General features: G+C 35.9%; 1 protein-coding gene across 1 annotated transcript in view; it reads left to right on the top strand.

Moving 5' to 3' along the window:
* Window positions 1-24,738, top strand: part of LOC311127552 (ciliary neurotrophic factor receptor subunit alpha-like) — a 77,779-nt gene that overhangs the window by 39,746 nt on the left and 13,295 nt on the right. Inside the window, exon 6 of the mRNA XM_084159368.1 lies at window positions 398-536. Coding sequence (XP_084015494.1) covers window positions 398-536 — 139 coding nt within the window. The remainder of the gene's footprint in view (window positions 1-397; window positions 537-24,738) is intronic.

Here is a 24,738-nt window from a genome sequence, read left to right as displayed (position 1 = left end):
TCTCTCTCTCTCTGTCTCTGTCTCTGTCCTCTGTCTCTCTCTCTCTCTCTCTCTCTCTCCCTCTGTCTCTCTCTCTCTCTCTCTCTCTCTCTCTCTCTCTCTCTCTCTCCCCCCTCTTTCTCTCCCCCCCTCTCTCTTTCTCTCTCTGTCTCTCTCTCTCTCTCTGTCTCTCTGTCTCTCTGTCTCTCTGTCTCTCTGTCTCTCTCTCCTGTCCTCTCTCTCTCTCCTCTCTCTCTCTCTCTCTCTCTCCCTCTCTCTCTCTCTCTCTCTCTCTCCTGTCTCCTCTCTCTCTCTCTCTCTCTCTCTCTCTCTCTCTCTCTCTCTCTCTCCCTGTCTCTCTCTCTCTCTCTCTCTCTCTCTCTCTGTCTCTCTGTCTCTCTGTGTGTCTACAGTGCAGCCAGATCCCCCCAGAGGCAGTAACAGCAGTGGGGGTGGTAGGACACCCCATGGTTCTCCAGGTTGACTGGAGGTCCCCTGCCTCCTGGCTCCACGACGCTGTGCCCTTCCCCCTCGTCTTCCAGCTCCGATACCGTCCTGTAGGATCCAGCGTCTGGTCAAACCGTCAGTTCCTCTATTATCATACTGAATATTGTATTATGGCAGGTCAGTTCCTCTCCTATACTCTACTGCTTACTGGTCTTACCACTGTTCCTACCCACTAATTATAATTATATTAGTCAGTTCCTATACTATCCTACCCACTAATTATATTATATTAGTCAGTTCCTATACTATCCTACCCACTAATTATATTATATTAGTCAGTTCCTACACTGTCCTACCCACTAATTATATTATATTAGTCAGTTCCTACACTATCCTACCCACTAATTATATTATATTAGTCAGTTCCTACACTATCCTACCCACTAATTATATTATATTATAGTAGTCAGTTCCTACACTGTCCTACTCACTAATTATATTATATTAGTCAGTTCCTACACTATCCTACCACTAATAATATTATATTAGTCAGTTCCTACACTATCCTACCCACTAATTATATTATATTATATTAGTCAGTTCTACACTATCCTACCCACTAATTATATTATATTATATTAGTCAGTTCCTACACTATCCTACCCACTAATTATATTATATTAGTCAGTTCCTACACTATCCTACCCACTAATAATATTATATTAGTCAGTTCCTACACTATCCTACCCACTAATAATATTATATTAGTCAGTTTCCTACACTATCCTACCCACTAATTATATTATATTATATTAGTCAGTTCCTACACTATCCTACCCACTAATTATATTATATTAGTCAGTTCCTACACTATCCTACCCACTAATTATATTATATTAGTCAGTTCCTACACTGTCCTACTCACTAATTATATTATATTAGTCAGTTCCTATACTATCCTACCCACTAATTTTATTATATTAGTCAGTTCCTACACTATCCTACCCACTAATTATATTATATTAGTCAGTTCCTACACTATCCTACCCACTAATTATATTATATTAGTCTGTTCCTACACTGTCCTACCCACTAATTATATTATAGTAGTCAGATCCTACACTATCCTACCCACTAATTATATTATATTAGTCAGTTCCTACACTATCCTACCCACTAATTATATTATATTAGTCAGTTCCTACACTATCCTACCCACTAATTATATTATAGTAGTCAGTTCCTACACTGTCCTACCCACTAATTATATTACATTAGTCAGTTCCTACACTGTCCTACCCACTGATTATATTATATTAGTCAGTTCCTATGCTATCCTACCCACTAATTATATTATATTAGTCAGTTCCTATGCTATCCTACCCACTAATTATATTATATTAGTCAGTTCCTACACTGTCCTACTCACTAATTATATTATATTATATTAGTCAGTTCCTACACTATCCTACCCACTGATTATATTATAGTAGTCAGTTCCTACACTATCCTACCCACTAATTATATTACATTAGTCAGTTCCTACACTGTCCTACCCACTAATTATATTATATTAGTCAGTTCCTATACTATCCTACCCACTAATTATATTATATTAGTCAGTTCCTACACTGTCCTATTCACTAATTATATTATATTATATTAGTCAGTTCCTACACTATCCTACCCACTGATTATATTATAGTAGTCAGTTCCTACACTATCCTACCCACTAATTATATTACATTAGTCAGTTCCTACACTGTCCTACCCACTAATTATATTATATTAGTCAGTTCCTATGCTATCCTACCCACTAATTATATTATATTAGTCAGTTCCTACACTATCCTACCCACTAATTATATTATATTAGTCAGTTCCTACACTATCCTACCCACTAATTATATTATATTAGTCAGTTCCTATACTATCCTACTCACTAATTATATTATATTAGTCTATTCCTACACTGTCCTACCCACTAATTATATTATAGTAGTCTGTTCCTATGCTATCCTACCCACTAATTATATTATATTAGTCAGTTCCTACACTGTCCTACCCACTAATTATATTATATTAAATTAGTCAGTTCCTACACTGTCCTACCCACTAATAATATTATATTAGTCAGTTCCTACACTGTTCAACCCACTAATTATATTATATTAGTCAGTTCCTACACTATCCTACCCACTAATATTATTATATTAGTTAGTTTCTACACTTTCCTACCCACTAATTATATTATATTAGTCAGTTCCTACACTATCCTACCCACTAATTATATTATATTAGTCAGTTCCTTTACTATCCTACCCACTAATTATATTATATTAGTCAGTTCCTACACTATCCTACCCACTAATTATATTATATTATATTAGTCAGTTCCTACACTGTCCTACCCACTAATAATATTATATTAGTCAGTTCCTACACTGTTCAACCCACTAATTATATTATATTAGTCAGTTCCTACACTATCCTACCCACTAATATTATTATATTAGTTAGTTCCTACACTTTCCTACCCACTAATTATATTATATTAGTCAGTTCCTACACTATCCTACCCACTAATTATATTATATTAGTCAGTTCCTTTACTATCCTACCCACTAATTATATTATATTAGTCAGTTCCTACACTATCCTACCCACTAATTATATTATATTATATTAGTCAGTTCCTACACTATCCTACCCACTAATTATATTATATTAGTCAGTTCCTACACTATCCTACCCACTAATTATATTATAGTAGTCTGTTCCTACACTATGCTACCCACTAATTATATTATATTAGTCAGTTCCTACACTATCCTACCCACTAATAATAGTATATTAGTCAGTTCCTACACTGTCCTACCCACTAATTATATTATATTAGTCAGTTCCTACACTATCCTACCCACTAATTATATTATATTAGTCAGTTCCTATACTATCCTACCCACTAATTATATTATATTATATTAGTCAGTTCCTACACTATCCTACCCACTAATTATATTATATTAGTCAGTTCCTACACTATCCTACCCACAAATTATATCATATTAGTCAGTTCCTACACTATCCTACCCACTAATTATATTATATTATATTAGTCAGTTCCTACACTATCCTACCCACTAATTATATTATATTAGTCAGTTCCTACACTATCCTACCCACTAATTATATTATATTAGTCAGTTCCTACACTATCCTACCCACTAATTATATTATATTAGTCAGTTCCTACACTATCCTACCCACTAATTATATTATAGTAGTCAGTTCCTACACTATCCTACCCACTAATAATATTATATTAGTCAGTTCCTACACTGTCCTACCCATTTTTTACATTTACATTTTAGTCATTTAGCAGACGCTCTTATCCAGAGCGACTTACAGGAGCAATTAGGGTTAAGTGCCTTGCTCAAGGGCACATTAACGTCATTTAGCAGACGCTCTTAGCCAGAGCGACTCACAAATTGGTGCGTTCACCCTATAGCCAGTGGGATAACCACTTTACAAATGGGGGGGGGGTAGAAGGATTCCTTTATCCTATCCCAGGTATTCCTTAAAGAGGTGGGGTTTCAAATGTCTCCGGAAGGTGGTGAGTGACTCCGCTGTCCTGGCGTCGTGAGGGAGCTTGTTCCACCATTGGGGTGCCAGAGCAGCGAACAGTTTTGACTGGGCTGAGCGGGAACTATGCTTCCGCAGAGGAAGGGGAGCCAGCAGGCCAGAGGTGGATGAGCGCAATACTCTCGTTTGGGTGTAGGGACTGATCAGAGCCTGAAGGTACAGAGGTGCCGTTCCCCTCACTGCTCCATAGGCAAGCACCATGGTCTTGTAGCGGATGCGAGCTTCAACTGGAAGCCAGTGGAGTGTGCGGAGGAGGGGGGTGACGTGAGAGAACTTGGGAAGGTTGAACACCAGACGGGCTGCGGCATTCTGGATGAGTTGTAGGGGTTTAATGGCACAGGCAGGGAGGCCAGCCAACAGCGAGTTGCAGTAGTCCAGACGGGAGATGACAAGCGCCTGGACCAGGACCTGTGCCGCTTCCTGTGTAAGGCAGGGTCGTACTCTCCGAATGTTGTAGAGCATGAACCTGCAGGAGCGGGTCACCGCCTTGATGTTGGCGGAGAACGACAGGGTGTTGTCCAGGGTCACGCCTAGGCTCTTCGCACTCTGGGAGGAGGACACAGCGGAGTTGTCAACCGTGATGGCGAGATCATGGAACGGGCAGTCCTTCCCCGGGAGGAAGAGCAGCTCCGTCTTGCCAGGGTTCAGCTTGAAGTGGTGATCCGTCATCCATACTGATATGTCTGCCAGACATGCAGAGATGCGATTCGCCACCTGGTTATCAGAAGGGGGAAAGGAGAAGATTAGTTGTGTATCGTCAGCGTAGCAATGATAGGAGAGACCATGTGAGGATATGACAGAGCCAAGTGACTTGGTGTATAGGGAGAAAAGGAGAGGGCCTAGAACTGAGCCTTGGGGGACACCAGTGGTGAGAGCACGTGGTGCGGAGACAGCTTCTCGCCACGCCACTTGGTAGGAGCGACCGGTCAGGTAGGACGCAATCCAGAGATGCCCAGCTCGGAGAGGGTGGAGAGGAGGATCTGATGGTTCACAGTATCAAAGGCAGCAGACAGGTCTAGAAGGACAAGAGCAGAGGAGAGAGAGTTAGCTTTAGCAGTGCGGAGAGTCTCCGTGACACAGAGAAGAGCAGTCTCAGTTGAATGACCAGTCCTGAAACCTGATTGGTTTGGATCAAGAAGGTCATTCTGAGAGAGATAGCAAGAGAGTTGGCTAAAGACGGCACGCTCAATAGTTTTGGAAAGAAAAGAAAGAAGGGATACTGGTCTGTAGTTGTTGACATCAGTGGGGTCGAGTGTTGGTTTTTTGAGAAGGGGAGTAACTCTCGCTCTCTTGAAGACGGAAGGGACATGGCCAGCGGTCAAGGATGAGTTGATCAGCGAGGTGAGGTAGGGGAGAAGGTCACCGGAGATGGTCTGGAGAAGGGAGGAGGGGATGGGGTCAAGCGGGCAGGTTGTTGGGCGGCCTGCAGTCACAAGTCGCAGGATTTTATCTGGAGAGAGAGGGGAGAAAGAAGTCAAAGCATAGGGTAGGGCAGTGTGAGCAGGACCAGCAGTGTCATTAGACTTAACAAACGAGGATCGGATGTCGTCAACCTTCTTTTCAAAGTGGTTGACGAAGTCATCCACAGAGAGAGAGGAGGGGGGGGGGGGGGGGGGATTCAGGAGGGAGGAAAATGTGGCATAGAGCTTCCTAGGGTTAGAGGCAGATGCTTGGAATTTAGAGTGGTAGAAGGTGGCCTTAGCAGCAGAAACAGATGAAGAAAATGTAGAGAGGAGGGAGTGAAAAGATGCCAGGTCGGCAGGGAGTTTAGTTTTCTTCCATTTCCGCTCCGCTGCCCGGAGCTCTGTTCTGTGAGCTCGCAGTGAGTCATCAAGCCACGGAGCTGGAGGGGAGGACCGAGCCGGCCGGGAGGATAGGGGACACAGAGAGTCAAAGGATGCAGAAAGGGAGGAGAGGAGGGTTGAGGAGGCAGAATCAGGAGATTGGAGGGAGAAGGATTGAGCAGAGGGAAGAGATGATAGGATGGAAGAGGAGAGAGTAGTGGGAGAGAGAGAGCGAAGGTTGCGGCGGCGCATTACCATCTGTGTAGGGGCAGAGTGAGTAGTGTGGGAGGAGAGCGAGAGAGAAAAGGAAACAAAGTAGTGGTCAGAGACATGGAGGGGAGTTGCAGTGAGATTAGTAGAGGAGCAGCATCTAGTGAAGATGAGGTCAAGCGTATTGCCTGCCTTGTGAGTAGGGGGGGACGGTGAGAGGGTGAGGTCAAAAGAGGAGAGGAGTGGAAAGAAGGAGGCAGAGAGAAATGAGTCAAATGTGGACATAGGGAGGTTGAAATCCCCCAAAACTGTGAGGGGTGAGCCATCCTCAGGAAAGGAACTTATCAAGGCGTCAAGCTCATTGATGAACTCTCCAAGGGAACCTGGAGGGCGATAGATGACAAGGATATTAAGCTTAAATGGGCTAGTGACTGTGACAGCATGGAATTCAAATGAGGAGATAGACAGATGGGTTAGGGGAAAAATTGAGAATGTCCACTTGGGAGAGATGAGGATTCCTGTGCCACCACCCCTCTGACCAGATGCTCTCGGGGTATGCGAGAACACATGGTCAGATGAGGAGAGAGCAGTAGGAGTAGCAGTGTTTTCAGTGGTAATCCATGTTTCCGTCAGCGCCAGGAAGTCGAGGGACAGGAGATTAGCATAGGCTGGGATGAAGTCAGCCTTGTTGGCAGCAGAACGGCAGTTCCAGAGGCTGCCTGAGACCTGGAACTCCAGGTGTGTGGTGCGTGTAGGGACCACCAGGTTAGAGAGGCAGCAGCCACGCGGTGTGGGGCGTTTGTGTAGCCTGTGCGGAGAGGAGAGAACAGGGATAGGCAGAGGCATAGTTGACAGGCTGCAACAGATGGCTACAATAATGCAGAGGAGATCGGGATGAAATGCACTGAACATCAGGGAAAGGAGAGTGCAGGCCTCCCTCACCAAAAAATAAATAAATATATAACTCACCCAACTTCCACCTCAGAAACTATGATTGTTTCACTGAACCACCCGAATAAAACTCTCCCAACTTCCACTCTAGAAATTAGAATTGTTGTAAGCTACAGCAGACTGTTATCAGTAGCTGTAATTAAGTACAGCAGCTACCAACCACCTAACGTTAATGCCTCGGATGAGGTTAGAAAAACAGCTGAATGGTAGCAACTAGCTGGCTCAATCACAGGTACTCTCAAGCATGAAATAACATTGGAAACAGCTAACCACAGTTGCTAAAAGTTACCGATAGCTACCCTCTAGCTAGCTAGGTTTGTTGGTCCAGGTAGTGGGTAAGCTAGCCTCGTGCTTCGCCTGGGCTCCGCCGAATAAAATCCTAACCTACAATAATTACCTACAATAATAACCTACAATAACTACCGGAGTAAGCTGCCTATAATACCAGACTACAATACCTACCTACAATCTAAATGCATGGTTTAAGCTTAACTCAACACCATATAAGAAGCCAAGCTTACCTTTCATAACGCAGCAATGATTAAACGTTGGGTAGCTAGCACAAAGATATTGTATTTACCTACCACAGCCTGCTGGTAGTGTTGGCTAGCTAGCAATGGCTACTGTGTTGACTTTGTTTGAAAAACGGCGTCGCTGTGAGCGAATGTAGCTGGCTAAAAGGATATTGTTTTTAGTTGCAACCGTTGCTAATAGCAACTCGCCAGCTAATCCCGGAGGTGAGTTAGCTAGCTAGCTTCTTGCTACATCCGGCACCGCCGAATACAAAAGTAACCTACAATAACTACACACAACAGCTACCCGCAACAGCCCACGATGCCCTCCTATACTACTTAATAATATACAGCCCACGATGCCTACCTATAGTACTTAACAACAATCTAAATACATAGTTTAAGCCTTACTCGACAAAGCCCAAGCTATGTATAAAGCCAAACTGGCAGACTGCAATCAGTAGCCGAAATTAGGTACAGCAGCTACCGACCACCTAACGTTAATGATAATGAGGTTAGAAAAACAGCTGAAGGTGGCAGCTAGCTGGCTCAATTACAGGTACTATTAAGCATGAAATAACATTGGAAACAGCTAACCACAGTTGCTACAAGTTACCGATAGCTACCCTCTAGCTAGCTAGGTTTGTTGGTCCAGGTAGTGGGTAAGCTAGCCTCGTGCTTCGCCGAATAAAATCCTTACCTACAATAATAACCTACAATAATAACCTACAATAACTACCGGAGTAAGCTGCCTATAATACCAGACTACAATACCTACCTACAAACTAAGTACACTCTTCCCTCTCTCTCTCTCTCTAGCTCACCTGTGGCAGCTCGTCAGGTTTCAAGGAGAGGAAAGGGTACGCGGGGGGGTAGTGGACAGCTCACACAAAGCTGTCCACTACCCACTAATTATATTATAGTAGTCAGTTCCTACACTATCCTACCCACTAATAATATTATATTAGTCAGTTCCTACACTGTCCTACCCACTGATTATATTATAGTAGTCAGTTCCTACACTATCCTACCCACTAATTATATTATATTATATTAGTCAGTTCCTACACTATCCTACCCACTAATAATATTATATTAGTCAGTTCCTACACTATCCTACCCACTAATTATATTACATTAGTCAGTTCCTACACTGTTCTACCCACTAATTATATTATATTAGTCAGTTCCTACACTATCCTACCCACTAATTATATTATATTAAGTAGTCTGTTCCTATACTGTCCTACCCACTAATTATATTATATTAGTCAGTTCCTATACTATCCTACCCACTAATTATATTATATTAGTCAGTTCCTACACGGTCCTACCCACTAATTATATTATATTAGTCAGTTCCTACACTATCCTACCCACTAATAATATTATATTATATTATATTATATTAGTCAGTTCCTATACTATCCTACCCACTAATTATATTATAGTCAGTTCCTACACTATCCTACCCACTAATTATATTATATTATATTAGTCAGTTCCTACACTATCCTACCCACTAATAATATTATATTAGTCAGTTCCTATACTATCCTACCCACTAATTATATTATAGTAGTCTGTTCCTACACTGTCCTACCCACTAATTATATTATAGTAGTCAGTTCCTATACTATCCTACCCACTAATTATATTATAGTAGTCAGTTCCTACACTATCCTACCCACTAATTATATTATATTATATTAGTCAGTTCCTACACTATCCTACCCACTAATAATATTATATTAGTCAGTTCTTACACTATCCTACCCACTAATTATATTATAGTAGTCTGTTCCTACACTGTCCTACCCACTAATTATATTATAGTAGTCAGTTCCTATACTATCCTACCCACTAATTATAATATATTAGTCAGTTCCTACACTGTCCTACCCACTAATAATATTATATTATATTATATTAGTCAGTTCCTACACTATCCTACCCACTAATTATATTATATTAGTCAGTTCCTACACTATCCTACCCACTAATAATATTATATTAGTCAGTTCCTATACTATCCTACCCACTAATTATAATATATTAGTCAGTTCCTACACTGTCCTACCCACTAATAATATTATATTATATTATATTAGTCAGTTCCTACACTATCCTACCCACTAATTATATTATATTAGTCAGTTCCTACACTATCCTACCCACCAATTATATTATATTAGTCAGTTCCTACACTGTCCTACCCACTAATAATATTATATTATATTATATTAGTCAGTTCCTACACTATCCTACCCACTAATTATATTATATTAGTCAGTTCCTACACGGTCCTACCCACTAATTATATTATATTAGTCAGTTCCTACACTATCCTACCCACTAATAATATTATATTATATTATATTAGTCAGTTCCTATACTATCCTACCCACTAATTATATTATAGTAGTCAGTTCCTACACTATCCTACCCACTAATTATATTATATTATATTATATTAGTCAGTTCCTACACTATCCTACCCACTAATAATATTATATTAGTCAGTTCCTATACTATCCTACCCAATAATTATATTATAGTAGTCTGTTCCTACACTATCCTACCCACTAATTATATTATATTAGTCAGTACTTACACTATCCTACCCACTAATTATATTATAGTAGTCTGTTCCTACACTGTCCTACCCACTAATTATATTATAGTAGTCAGTTCCTACACTGTCCTACCCACTAATTATATTATATTAGTCAGTTCCTACACTATCCTACCCACTAATTATATTATATTATATTAGTCAGTTCCTACACTATCCTACCCACTAATAATATTATATTAGTCAGTTCCTATACTATCCTACCCACTAATTATATTATAGTAGTCAGTTCCTACACTATCCTACCCACTAATTATATTATAGTAGTCTGTTCCTACACTGTCCTACCCACTAATTATATTATATTATATTAGTCAGTTCCTACACTGTCCTACCCACTAATTATATTATATTAGTCAGTTCCTACACTGTCCTACCCACTAATTATATTATATTATATTAGTCAGTTCCTACACTGTCCTACCCACTAATTATATTATATTAGTCAGTTCCTACACTGTCCTACCCACTAATTATATTATATTAGTCAGTTCCTACACTATCCTACCCACTAATTATATTATATTATATTAGTCAGTTCCTACACTATCCTACCCACTAATTATATTATATTAGTCAGTTCCTTTACTATCCTACCCACTAATTATATTATATTAGTCAGTTCCTACACTGTCCTACCCACTAATTATATTATATTATATTAGTCAGTTCCTACACTGTCCTACCCACTGAATATATTATATTAGTCAGTTCCTACACTATCCTACCCACTAATTATATTATATTAGTCAGTTCCTACACTATCCTACCCACTAATTATATTATATTATATTAGTCAGTTCCTACACTATCCTACCCACTAATAATATTATATTAGTCAGTTCCTACACTGTCCTACCCACTAATTATATTATATTAGTCAGTTCCTATACTATCCTACCCACTGATTATATTATAGTAGTCAGTTCCTACACTATCCTACCCACTAATTATATTATAGTAGTCTGTTCCTACACTATGCTACCCACTAATTATATTATATTAGTCAGTTCCTACACTATCCTACCCACTAATAATAGTATATTAGTCAGTTCCTACACTGTCCTACCCACTAATTATATTATATTAGTCAGTTCCTACACTATCCTACCCACTAATTATATTATATTAGTCAGTTCCTATACTATCCTACCCACTAATTATATTATATTATATTAGTCAGTTCCTACGCTATCCTACCCACTAATTATATTATATTATATTAGTCAGTTCCTACACTATCCTACCCACTAATAATATTATATTAGTCAGTTCCTACACTATCCTACCCACTAATTATATTACATTAGTCAGTTCCTACACTGTCCTACCCACTAATTATATTATATTAGTCAGTTCCTACACTATCCTACCCACTAATTATATTATATTAAGTAGTCTGTTCCTACACTGTCCTACCCACTAATTATATTATATTAGTCAGTTCCTATACTATCCTACCCACTAATTATATTATATTAGTCAGTTCCTACACTGTCCTACCCACTGATTATATTATATTAGTCAGTTCCTACACTGTCCTACCCACTAATTATATTATATTAGTCAGTTCCTACACTATCCTACCCACTAATAATATTATATTAGTCAGTTCCTACACTGTCCTACCCACTAATTATATTATAGTAGTCAGTTCCTACACTATCCTACCCACTAATAATATTATATTAGTCAGTTCCTACACTGTCCTACCCACTGATTATATTATAGTAGTCAGTTCCTACACTATCCTACCCACTAATTATATTATATTAGTCAGTTCCTACACTATCCTACCCACTAATTATATTACATTAGTCAGTTCCTACACTGTCCTACCCACTAATTATATTATATTAGTCAGTTCCTACACTATCCTACCCACTAATTATATTATATTAAGTAGTCTGTTCCTACACTGTCCTACCCACTAATTATATTATATTAGTCAGTTCCTATACTATCCTACCCACTATTTATATTATATTAGTCAGTTCCTACACGGTCCTACCCACTAATTATATTATATTAGTCAGTTCCTACACTATCCTACCCACTAATAATATTATATTATATTATATTTTTCAGTTCCTATACTATCCTACCCACTAATTATATTATAGTAGTCAGTTCCTACACTATCCTACCCACTAATTATATTATATTATATTAGTCAGTTCCTACACTATCCTACCCACTAATAATATTATATTAGTCAGTTCCTATACTATCCTACCCACTAATTATATTATAGTAGTCTGTTCCTACACTATCCTACCCACTAATTATATTATATTAGTCAGTTCTTACACTATCCTACCCACTAATTATATTATAGTAGTCTGTTCCTACACTGTCCTACCCACTAATTATATTATAGTAGTCAGTTCCTATACTATCCTACCCACTAATTATAATATATTAGTCAGTTCCTACACTCTCCTACCCACTAATAATATTATATTATATTATATTAGTCAGTTCCTACACTATCCTACCCACTAATTATATTATATTAGTCAGTTCCTACACTATCCTACCCACTAATAATATTATATTAGTCAGTTCCTATACTATCCTACCCACTAATTATGATATATATTAGTCAGTTCCTACACTGTCCTACCCACTAATAATATTATATTATATTATATTAGTCAGTTCCTACACTATCCTACCCACTAATTATATTATATTAGTCAGTTCCTACACTATCCTACCCACCAATTATATTATATTAGTCAGTTCCTACACTGTCCTACCCACTAATAATATTATATTATATTATATTAGTCAGTTCCTACACTATCCTACCCACTAATTATATTATATTAGTCAGTTCCTACACGGTCCTACCCACTAATTATATTATATTAGTCAGTTCCTACACTATCCTACCCACTAATAATATTATATTATATTATATTAGTCAGTTCCTATACTATCCTACCCACTAATTATATTATAGTAGTCAGTTCCTACACTATCCTACCCACTAATTATATTATATTATATTAGTCAGTTCCTACACTATCCTACCCACTAATAATATTATATTAGTCAGTTCCTATACTATCCTACCCACTAATTATATTATAGTAGTCTGTTCCTACACTATCCTACCCACTAATTATATTATATTAGTCAGTTCTTACACTGTCCTACCCACTAATTATATTATAGTAGTCTGTTCCTACACTGACCTACCCACTAATTATATTATAGTAGTCAGTTCCTACACTGTCCTACCCACTAATTATATTATATTAGTCAGTTCCTATACTATCCTACCCACTAATTATATTATATTAGTCAGTTCCTACACTATCCTTCCCACTAATAATATTATATTAGTCAGTTCCTATACTATCCTACCCACTAATTATATTATAGTAGTCAGTTCCTACACTATCCTACCCACTAATTATATTATAGTAGTCTGTTCCTACACTGTCCTACCCACTAATTATATTATATTATATTAGTCAGTTCCTACACTGTCCTACCCACTAATTATATTATATTAGTCAGTTCCTACACTGTCCTACCCTCTAATTATATTATATTATATTATATTAGTCAGTTCCTACACTGTCCTACCCACTAATTATATTATATTAGTCAGTTCCTACACTGTCCTACCCACTGATTATATTATATTAGTCAGTTCCTACACTATCCTACCCACGAATTATATTATATTATATTAGTTAGTTCCTACACTTTCCTACCCACTAATTATATTATATTAGTCAGTTCCTACACTATCCTACCCACTAATTATATTATATTAGTCAGTTCCTTTACTATCCTACCCACTAATTATATTATATTAGTCAGTTCCTACACTGTCCTACCCACTAATTATATTATATTATATGAGTCAGTTCCTACACTGTCCTACCCACTAATTATATTATATTAGTCAGTTCCTACACTGTCCTACCCACTGATTATATTATTTTAGTCAGTTCCTACACTATCCTACCCACTAATTATATTATATTAGTCAGTTCCTACACTATCCTACCCACTAATAATATTATATTAGTCAGTTCCTACACTGTCCTACCCACTAATTATATTATATTAGTCAGTTCCTATACTATCCTACCCACTAATTATATTATATTAGTCAGTTCCTACACTATCCTACCCACTAATAATAATATATTAGTCAGTTCCTACACTATCCTACCCACTAATTATATTACGTTAGTCAGTTCCTACACTGTCCTACCCACTAATTATATTATATTAGTCAGTTCCTACACTATCCTACCCACTAATTATATTATATTATAGTAGTCTGTTCCTACACTGTCCTACCCACTAATTATATTATATTAGTCAGTTCCTACACTGTCCTACCCACTAATTATATTATATTAGTCAGTTCCCACACTATCCTACCCACTAATTATATTATATTAGTCAGGTCCTACACGGTCCTACCCACTAATTATATTATATTAGTCAGTTCCTACACTATCCTACCCACTAATTATATTACATTAGTCAGTTCCTACACTGTCCTACCCACTGAATATATTATATTAGTCAGTTCCTACACTATCCTACCCACTAATTATATTATATTAGTCAGTTCCTACACTATCCTACCCACTAATAATATTATATTAGTCAGTTCCTACACTGTCCTACCCACTGATTATATTATAGTAGTCAGTTCCTACACTATCCTACCCACTAATTATATTATTTATATTATATTAGTCAGTTCCTACACTATCCTACCCACTAATAATATTATATTAGTCAGTTCTTACACGGTCCTACCCACTAATTATATTATATTAGTCAGTTCCTACACTATCCTACCCACTAATTATATTATATTAGTCAGTTCCTACACTATCCTACCCACTAATTATATTATAGTAGTCTGTTCCTACACTGTCCTACCCACTAATTATATTATAGTAGTCAGTTCCTACACTGTCCTACCCACTAATTATATTATATTAGTCAGTTCCTACACGGTCCTACCCACTAATTATATTATATTAGTCAGTTCCTACACTATCCTACCCACTAATAATATTATATTATATTATATTAGTCAGTTCCTATACTATCCTACCCACTAATTATATTATAGTAGTCAGTTCCTACACTATCCTACCCACTAATTATATTATATTATATTATATTAGTCAGTTCCTACACTATCCTACCCACTAGTAATATTATATTAGTCAGTTCCTATACTATCCTACCCACTAATTATATTATAGTAGTCTGTTCCTACACTATCCTACCCACTAATTATATTATATTAGTCAGTTCTTACACTATCCTACCCACTAATTATATTATAGTAGTCTGTTCCTACACTGTCCTACCCACTAATTATATTATATTAGTCAGTTCCTACACTGTCCTACCCACTAATTATATTATATTATATGAGTCAGTTCCTACACTGTCCTACCCACTAATTATATTATATTAGTCAGTTCCTACACTGTCCTACCCACTGATTATATTATTTTAGTCAGTTCCTACACTATCCTACCCACTAATTATATTATATTAGTCAGTTCCTACACTATCCTACCCACTAATAATATTATATTAGTCAGTTCCTACACTATCCTACCCACTAATTATATTATATTAGTCAGTTCCTATACTATCCTACCCACTGATTATATTATAGTAGTCAGTTCCTACACTATCCTACCCACTAATTATATTATATTAGTCAGTTCCTACACTATCCTACCCACTAATAATAATATATTAGTCAGTTCCTACACTGTCCTACCCACTAATTATATTACGTTAGTCAGTTCCTACACTGTCCTACCCACTAATTATATTATATTAGTCAGTTCCCACACTATCCTACCCACTAATTATATTATATTAGTCAGTTCCTACACGGTCCTACCCACTAATTATATTATATTAGTCAGTTCCTACACTATCCTACCCACTAATTATATTACATTAGTCAGTTCCTACACTGTCCTACCCACTGAATATATTATATTAGTCAGTTCCTACACTATCCTACCCACTAATTATATTATATTAGTCAGTTCCTACACTATCCTACCCACTAATAATATTATATTAGTCAGTTCCTACACTGTCCTACCCACTGATTATATTATAGTAGTCAGTTCCTACACTATCCTACCCACTAATTATATTATATTATATTATATTAGTCAGTTCCTACACTATCCTACCCACTAATAATATTATATTAGTCAGTTCTTACACGGTCCTACCCACTAATTATATTATATTAGTCAGTTCCTACACTATCCTACCCACTAATTATATTATATTAGTCAGTTCCTACACTATCCTACCCACTAATTATATTATAGTAGTCTGTTCCTACACTGTCCTACCCACTAATTATATTATAGTAGTCAGTTCCTACACTGTCCTACCCACTAATTATATTATATTAGTCAGTTCCTACACGGTCCTACCCACTAATTATATTATATTAGTCAGTTCCTACACTATCCTACCCACTAATAATATTATATTATATTATATTAGTCAGTTCCTATACTATCCTACCCACTAATTATATTATAGTAGTCAGTTCCTACACTATCCTACCCACTAATTATATTATATTATATTATATTAGTCAGTTCCTACACTATCCTACCCACTAGTAATATTATATTAGTCAGTTCCTATACTATCCTACCCACTAATTATATTATAGTAGTCTGTTCCTACACTATCCTACCCACTAATTATATTATATTAGTCAGTTCTTACACTATCCTACCCACTAATTATATTATAGTAGTCTGTTCCTACACTGTCCTACCCACTAATTATATTATATTAGTCAGTTCCTACACTGTCCTACCCACTAATTATATTATATTATATGAGTCAGTTCCTACACTGTCCTACCCACTAATTATATTATATTAGTCAGTTCCTACACTGTCCTACCCACTGATTATATTATTTTAGTCAGTTCCTACACAATCCTACCCACTAATTATATTATATTAGTCAGTTCCTACACTATCCTACCCACTAATAATATTATATTAGTCAGTTCCTACACTGTCCTACCCATTAATTATATTATATTAGTCAGTTCCTATACTATCCTACCCACTGATTATATTATAGTAGTCAGTTCCTACACTATCCTACCCACTAATTATATTATATTAGTCAGTTCCTACACTATCCTACCCACTAATAATAATATATTAGTCAGTTCCTACACTATCCTACCCACTAATTATATTACGTTAGTCAGTTCCTACACTGTCCTACCCACTAATTATATTATATTAGTCAGTTCCTACACTATCCTACCCACTAATTATATTATATTATAGTAGTCTGTTCCTACACTGTCCTACCCACTAATTATATTATATTAGTCAGTTCCTACACTGTCCTACCCACTAATTATATTATATTAGTCAGTTCCTACACTATCCTACCCACTAATTATATTATATTAGTCAGTTCCTACACGGTCCTACCCACTAATTATATTATATTAGTCAGTTCCTACACTATCCTACCCACTAATTATATTACATTAGTCAGTTCCTACACTGTCCTACCCACTGAATATATTATATTAGTCAGTTCCTACACTATCCTACCCACTAATTATATTATATTAGTCAGTTCCTACACTATCCTACCCACTAATAATATTATATTAGTCAGTTCCTACACTGTCCTACCCACTGATTATATTATAGTAGTCAGTTCCTACACTATCCTACCCACTAATTATATTATATTATATTAGTCAGTTCCTACACTATCCTACCCACTAATAATATTATATTAGTCAGTTCTTACACGGTCCTACCCACTAATTATATTATATTAGTCAGTTCCTACACTATCCTACCCACTAATTATATTATATTAGTCAGTTCCTACACTATCCTACCCACTAATTATATTATAGTAGTCTGTTCCTACACTGTCCTACCCACTAATTATATTATAGTAGTCAGTTCCTACACTGTCCTACCCACTAATTATATTATATTAGTCAGTTCCTACACGGTCCTACCCACTAATTATATTATATTAGTCAGTTCCTACACTATCCTACCCACTAATAATATTATATTATATTATATTAGTCAGTTCCTATACTATCCTACCCACTAATTATATTATAGTAGTCAGTTCCTACACTATCCTACCCACTAATTATATTATATTATATTAGTCAGTTCCTACACTATCCTACCCACTAGTAATATTATATTAGTCAGTTCCTATACTATCCTACCCACTAATTATATTATAGTAGTCTGTTCCTACACTATCCTACCCACTAATTATATTATATTATATTAGTCAGTTCCCACACTATCCTACCCACTAATAATATTATATTAGTCAGTTCCTATACTATCCTACCCACTAATTATATTATAGTAGTCAGTTCCTACACTATCCTACCCACTAATTATATTATAGTAGTCTGTTCCTACACTGTCCTACCCACTAATTATATTATATTATATTAGTCAGTTCCTACACTGTCCTACCCACTAATTATATTATATTAGTCAGTTCCTACACTGTCCTACCCACTAATTATATTATATTATATTAGTCAGTTCCTACACTGTCCTACCCACTAATTATATTATATTAGTCAGTTCCTACACTGTCCTACCCACTGATTATATTATTTTAGTCAGTTCCTACACTATCCTACCCACTAATTATATTATATTAGTCAGTTCCTACACTATCCTACCCACTAATAATATTATATTAGTCAGTTCCTACACTGTCCTACCCACTAATTATATTATATTAGTCAGTTCCTATACTATCCTACCCACTGATTATATTATAGTAGTCAGTTCCTACACTATCCTACCCACTAATTATATTATATTAGTCAGTTCCTACACTATCCTACCCACTAATAATAATATATTAGTCAGTTCCTACACTATCCTACCCACTAATTATATTACGTTAGTCAGTTCCTACACTGTCCTACCCACTAATTATATTATATTAGTCAGTTCCTACACTATCCTACCCACTAATTATATTATATTATAGTAGTCTGTTCCTACACTGTCCTACCCACTAATTATATTATATTAGTCAGTTCCTACACTGTCCTACCCACTAATTATATTATATTAGTCAGTTCCCACACTATCCTACCCACTAATTATATTATATTAGTCAGTTCCTACACGGTCCTACCCACTAATTATATTATATTAGTCAGTTCCTACACAATCCTACCCACTAATTATATTACATTAGTCAGTTCCTACACTGTCCTACCCACTGAATATATTATATTAGTCAGTTCCTACACTATCCTACCCACTAATTATATTATATTAGTCAGTTCCTACACTATCCTACCCACTAATAATATTATATTAGTCAGTTCCTACACTGTCCTACCCACTGATTATATTATAGTAGTCAGTTCCTACACTATCCTACCCACTAATTATATTATATTATATTATATTAGTCAGTTCCTACACTATCCTACCCACTAATAATATTATATTAGTCAGTTCTTACACGGTCCTACCCACTAATTATATTATATTAGTCAGTTCCTACACTATCCTACCCACTAATTATATTATATTAGTCAGTTCCTACACTATCCTACCCACTAATTATATTATAGTAGTCTGTTCCTACACTGTCCTACCCACTAATTATATTATAGTAGTCAGTTCCTACACTGTCCTACCCACTAATTATATTATATTAGTCAGTTCCTACACGGTCCTACCCACTAATTATATTATATTAGTCAGTTCCTACACTATCCTACCCACTAATAATATTATATTATATTAGTCAGTTCCTATACTATCCTACCCACTAATTATATTATAGTAGTCAGTTCCTACACTATCCTACCCACTAATTATATTATATTATATTATATTAGTCAGTTCCTACACTATCCTACCCACTAGTAATATTATATTAGTCAGTTCCTATACTATCCTACCCACTAATTATATTATAGTAGTCTGTTCCTACACTATCCTACCCACTAATTATATTATATTAGTCAGTTCTTACACTATCCTACCCACTAATTATATTATAGTAGTCTGTTCCTACACTGTCCTACCCACTAATTATATTATATTAGTCAGTTCCTACACTGTCCTACCCACTAATTATATTATATTATATGAGTCAGTTCCTACACTGTCCTACCCACTAATTATATTATATTAGTCAGTTCCTACACTGTCCTACCCACTGATTATATTATTTTAGTCAGTTCCTACACTATCCTACCCACTAATTATATTATATTAGTCAGTTCCTACACTATCCTACCCACTAATAATATTATATTAGTCAGTTCCTACACTGTCCTACCCACTAATTATATTATATTAGTCAGTTCCTATACTATCCTACCCACTGATTATATTATAGTAGTCAGTTCCTACACTATCCTACCCACTAATTATATTATATTAGTCAGTTCCTACACTATCCTACCCACTAATAATAATATATTAGTCAGTTCCTACACTATCCTACCCACTAATTATATTACGTTAGTCAGTTCCTACACTGTCCTACCCACTAATTATATTATATTAGTCAGTTCCTACACTATCCTACCCACTAATTATATTATATTATAGTAGTCTGTTCCTACACTGTCCTACCCACTAATTATATTATATTAGTCAGTTCCTACACTGTCCTACCCACTAATTATATTATATTAGTCAGTTCCTACACTATCCTACCCACTAATTATATTATATTAGTCAGTTCCTACACGGTCCTACCCACTAATTATATTATATTAGTCAGTTCCTACACTATCTTACCCACTAATTATATTACATTAGTCAGTTCCTACACTGTCCTACCCACTGAATATATTATATTAGTCAGTTCCTACACTATCCTACCCACTAATTATATTATATTAGTCAGTTCCTACACTATCCTACCCACTAATAATATTATATTAGTCAGTTCCTACACTGTCCTACCCACTGATTATATTATAGTAGTCAGTTCCTACACTATCCTACCCACTAATTATATTATATTAGTCAGTTCCTACACGGTCCTACCCACTAATTATATTATATTAGTCAGTTCCTACACTATCCTACCCACTAATAATATTATATTATATTATATTAGTCAGTTCCTATACTATCCTACCCACTAATTATATTATAGTAGTCAGTTCCTACACTATCCTACCCACTAATTATATTATATTATATTAGTCAGTTCCTACACTATCCTACCCACTAGTAATATTATATTAGTCAGTTCCTATACTATCCTACCCACTAATTATATTATAGTAGTCTGTTCCTACACTATCCTACCCACTAATTATATTATATTAGTCAGTTCTTACACTATCCTACCCACTAATTATATTATAGTAGTCTGTTCCTACACTGTCCTACCCACTAATTATATTATAGTAGTCAGTTCCTACACTGTCCTACCCACTAATTATATTATATTAGTCAGTTCCTACACTATCCTACCCACTAATTATATTATATTATATTAGTCAGTTCCCACACTATCCTACCCACTAATAATATTATATTAGTCAGTTCCTATACTATCCTACCCACTAATTATATTATAGTAGTCTGTTCCTACACTATCCTACCCACTAATTATATTATATTAGTCAGTTCTTACACTATCCTACCCACTAATTATATTATAGTAGTCTGTTCCTACACTGTCCTACCCACTAATTATATTATAGTAGTCAGTTCCTACACTGTCCTACCCACTAATTATATTATATTAGTCAGTTCCTACACTATCCTACCCACTAATTATATTATATTATATTAGTCAGTTCCCACACTATCCTACCCACTAATAATATTATATTAGTCAGTTCCTATACTATCCTACCCACTAATTATATTATAGTAGTCAGTTCCTACACTATCCTACCCACTAATTATATTATAGTAGTCTGTTCCTACACTGTCCTACCCACTAATTATATTATATTATATTAGTCAGTTCCTACACTGTCCTACCCACTAATTATATTATATTAGTCAGTTCCTACACTGTCCTACCCACTAATTATATTATATTATATTAGTCAGTTCCTACACTGTCCTACCCACTAATTATATTATATTAGTCAGTTCCTACACTGTCCTACCCACTGATTATATTATATTAGTCAGTTCCTACACTATCCTACCCACAAATTATATTTTATTATATTAGTTAGTTCCTACACTTTCCTACCCACTAATTATATTATATTAGTCAGTTCCTACACTATCCTACCCACTAATTATATTATATTAGTCAGTTCCTTTACTATCCTACCCACTAATTATATTATATTAGTCAGTTCCTACACTGTCCTACCCACTAATTATATTATATTATATTAGTCAGTTCCTGCACTGTCCTACCCACTAATTATATTATATTAGTCATTTCCTACACTGTCCTACCCACTGATTATATTATTTTAGTCAGTTCCTACACTATCCTACCCACTAATTATATTATATTAGTCAGTTCCTACACTATCCTACCCACTAATAATATTATATTAGTCAGTTCCTACACTTTCCTACCCACTAATTATATTATATTAGTCAGTCCCTATACTATCCTACCCACTGATTATATTATAGTAGTCAGTTCCTACACTATCCTACCCACTAATTATTATATTAGTCAGTTCCTACACTATCCTACCCACTAATAATATTATATTAGTCAGTTCCTACACTATCCTACCCACTAATTATATTACGTTAGTCAGTTCCTACACTGTCCTACCCACTAATTATATTATATTAGTCAGTTCCTACACTATCCTACCCACTAATTATATTATATTATAGTAGTCTGTTCCTACACTGTCCTACCCACTAATTATATTATATTAGTCAGTTCCTACACTGTCCTACCCACTAATTATATTATATTAGTCAGTTCCTACACTATCCTACCCACTAATTATATTATATTAGTCAGTTCCTACACGGTCCTACCCACTAATTATATTATATTAGTCAGTTCCTACACTATCCTACCCACTAATTATATTACATTAGTCAGTTCCTAAACTATCCTACCCACTAATTATATTATATTAGTCAGTTCCTACACTATCCTACCCACTAATAATATTATATTATATTAGTCAGTTCCTACACTATCCTACCCACTAATAATATTATATTAGTCAGTTCCTACACTGTCCTACCCACTGATTATATTATAGTAGTCAGTTTCTACACTATCCTACCCACTAATTATATTATATTATATTAGTCAGTTCCTACACTATCCTACCCACTAATTATATTATATTAGTCAGTTCCTACACTATCCTACCCACTAATTATATTATATTAGTCAGTTCCTACACTATCCTACCCACTAATTATATTATATTAGTCAGTTCCTACACTGTCCTACCCACTGATTATATTATAGTAGTCAGTTCCTACACTATCCTACCCACTAATTATATTATATTATATTAGTCAGTTCCTACACTATCCTACCCACTAATAATATTATATTAGTCAGTTCTTACACGGTCCTACCCACTAATTATATTACATTAGTCAGTTCCTACACTATCCTACCCACTAATTATATTATATTAGTCAGTTCCTACACTATCCTACCCACTAATAATATTATAGTAGTCAGTTCCTACACTATCCTACCCACTAATTATATTATATTATATTAGTCAGTTCCTATAATATCCTACCCACTAATTATATTATATTAGTCAGTTCCTACACTATCCTACCCACTAATTATATTATATTAGTCAGTTCCTACACGGTCCTACCCACTAATTATATTACATTAGTCAGTTCCTACACTGTCCTGAGTTAGCTCCTGAGTGGCGCAGTGGTCTAAGGCACTGCATCGCAGTGCTAACTGTGCCACTAGAGATCCTGGTTCGAATCCAGGCTCTGTCGCAGCCGGCCGCGACCGGGAGACTCATGGGCGGCGCACAATTGGCCCATCGTTGTCCAGGGTAGGGGAGGGAATGGCCGGCAGGGATGTAGCTCAGTTGATAGAGCATGGCGTTTGCAACGCCAGGGTTGTCGGTTCGATTCCCACGGGGGGCCAGTGTAAAAAAATATGTATTCACTAACTGTAAGTCGCTCTGGATAAGAGCGTCTGCTAAATGACTAAAACGTAAATGTAAAATGTCCTATCCACTAATTCTATTATTTTAGTCAGTTCCTACACTATCCTACCCACTAATTATATTATATTAGTCAGTTCCTATACTATCCTACCCACTAATTATATTATATTAGTCAGTTCCTACACTATCCTATCCACTAATTATATTATTTTAGTCAGTTCCTACACTATCCTACCCACTAATTATATTATATTAGTCAGTTCCTACACTATCCTACCCACTAATAATATTATATTAGTCAGTTCCTACACTATCCTACCCACTAATTATATTATATTAGTCAGTTCCTACACTGTCCTACCCACTAATTATATTTTATTTTATTAGTCAGTTCTA

This window comes from Coregonus lavaretus (genome assembly GCF_964263955.1).
Source record: "Coregonus lavaretus genome assembly, chromosome: 4".
Taxonomy (NCBI): domain Eukaryota; kingdom Metazoa; phylum Chordata; class Actinopteri; order Salmoniformes; family Salmonidae; genus Coregonus; species Coregonus lavaretus.
This window is presented reverse-complemented; position numbering and strand designations above follow the sequence as displayed.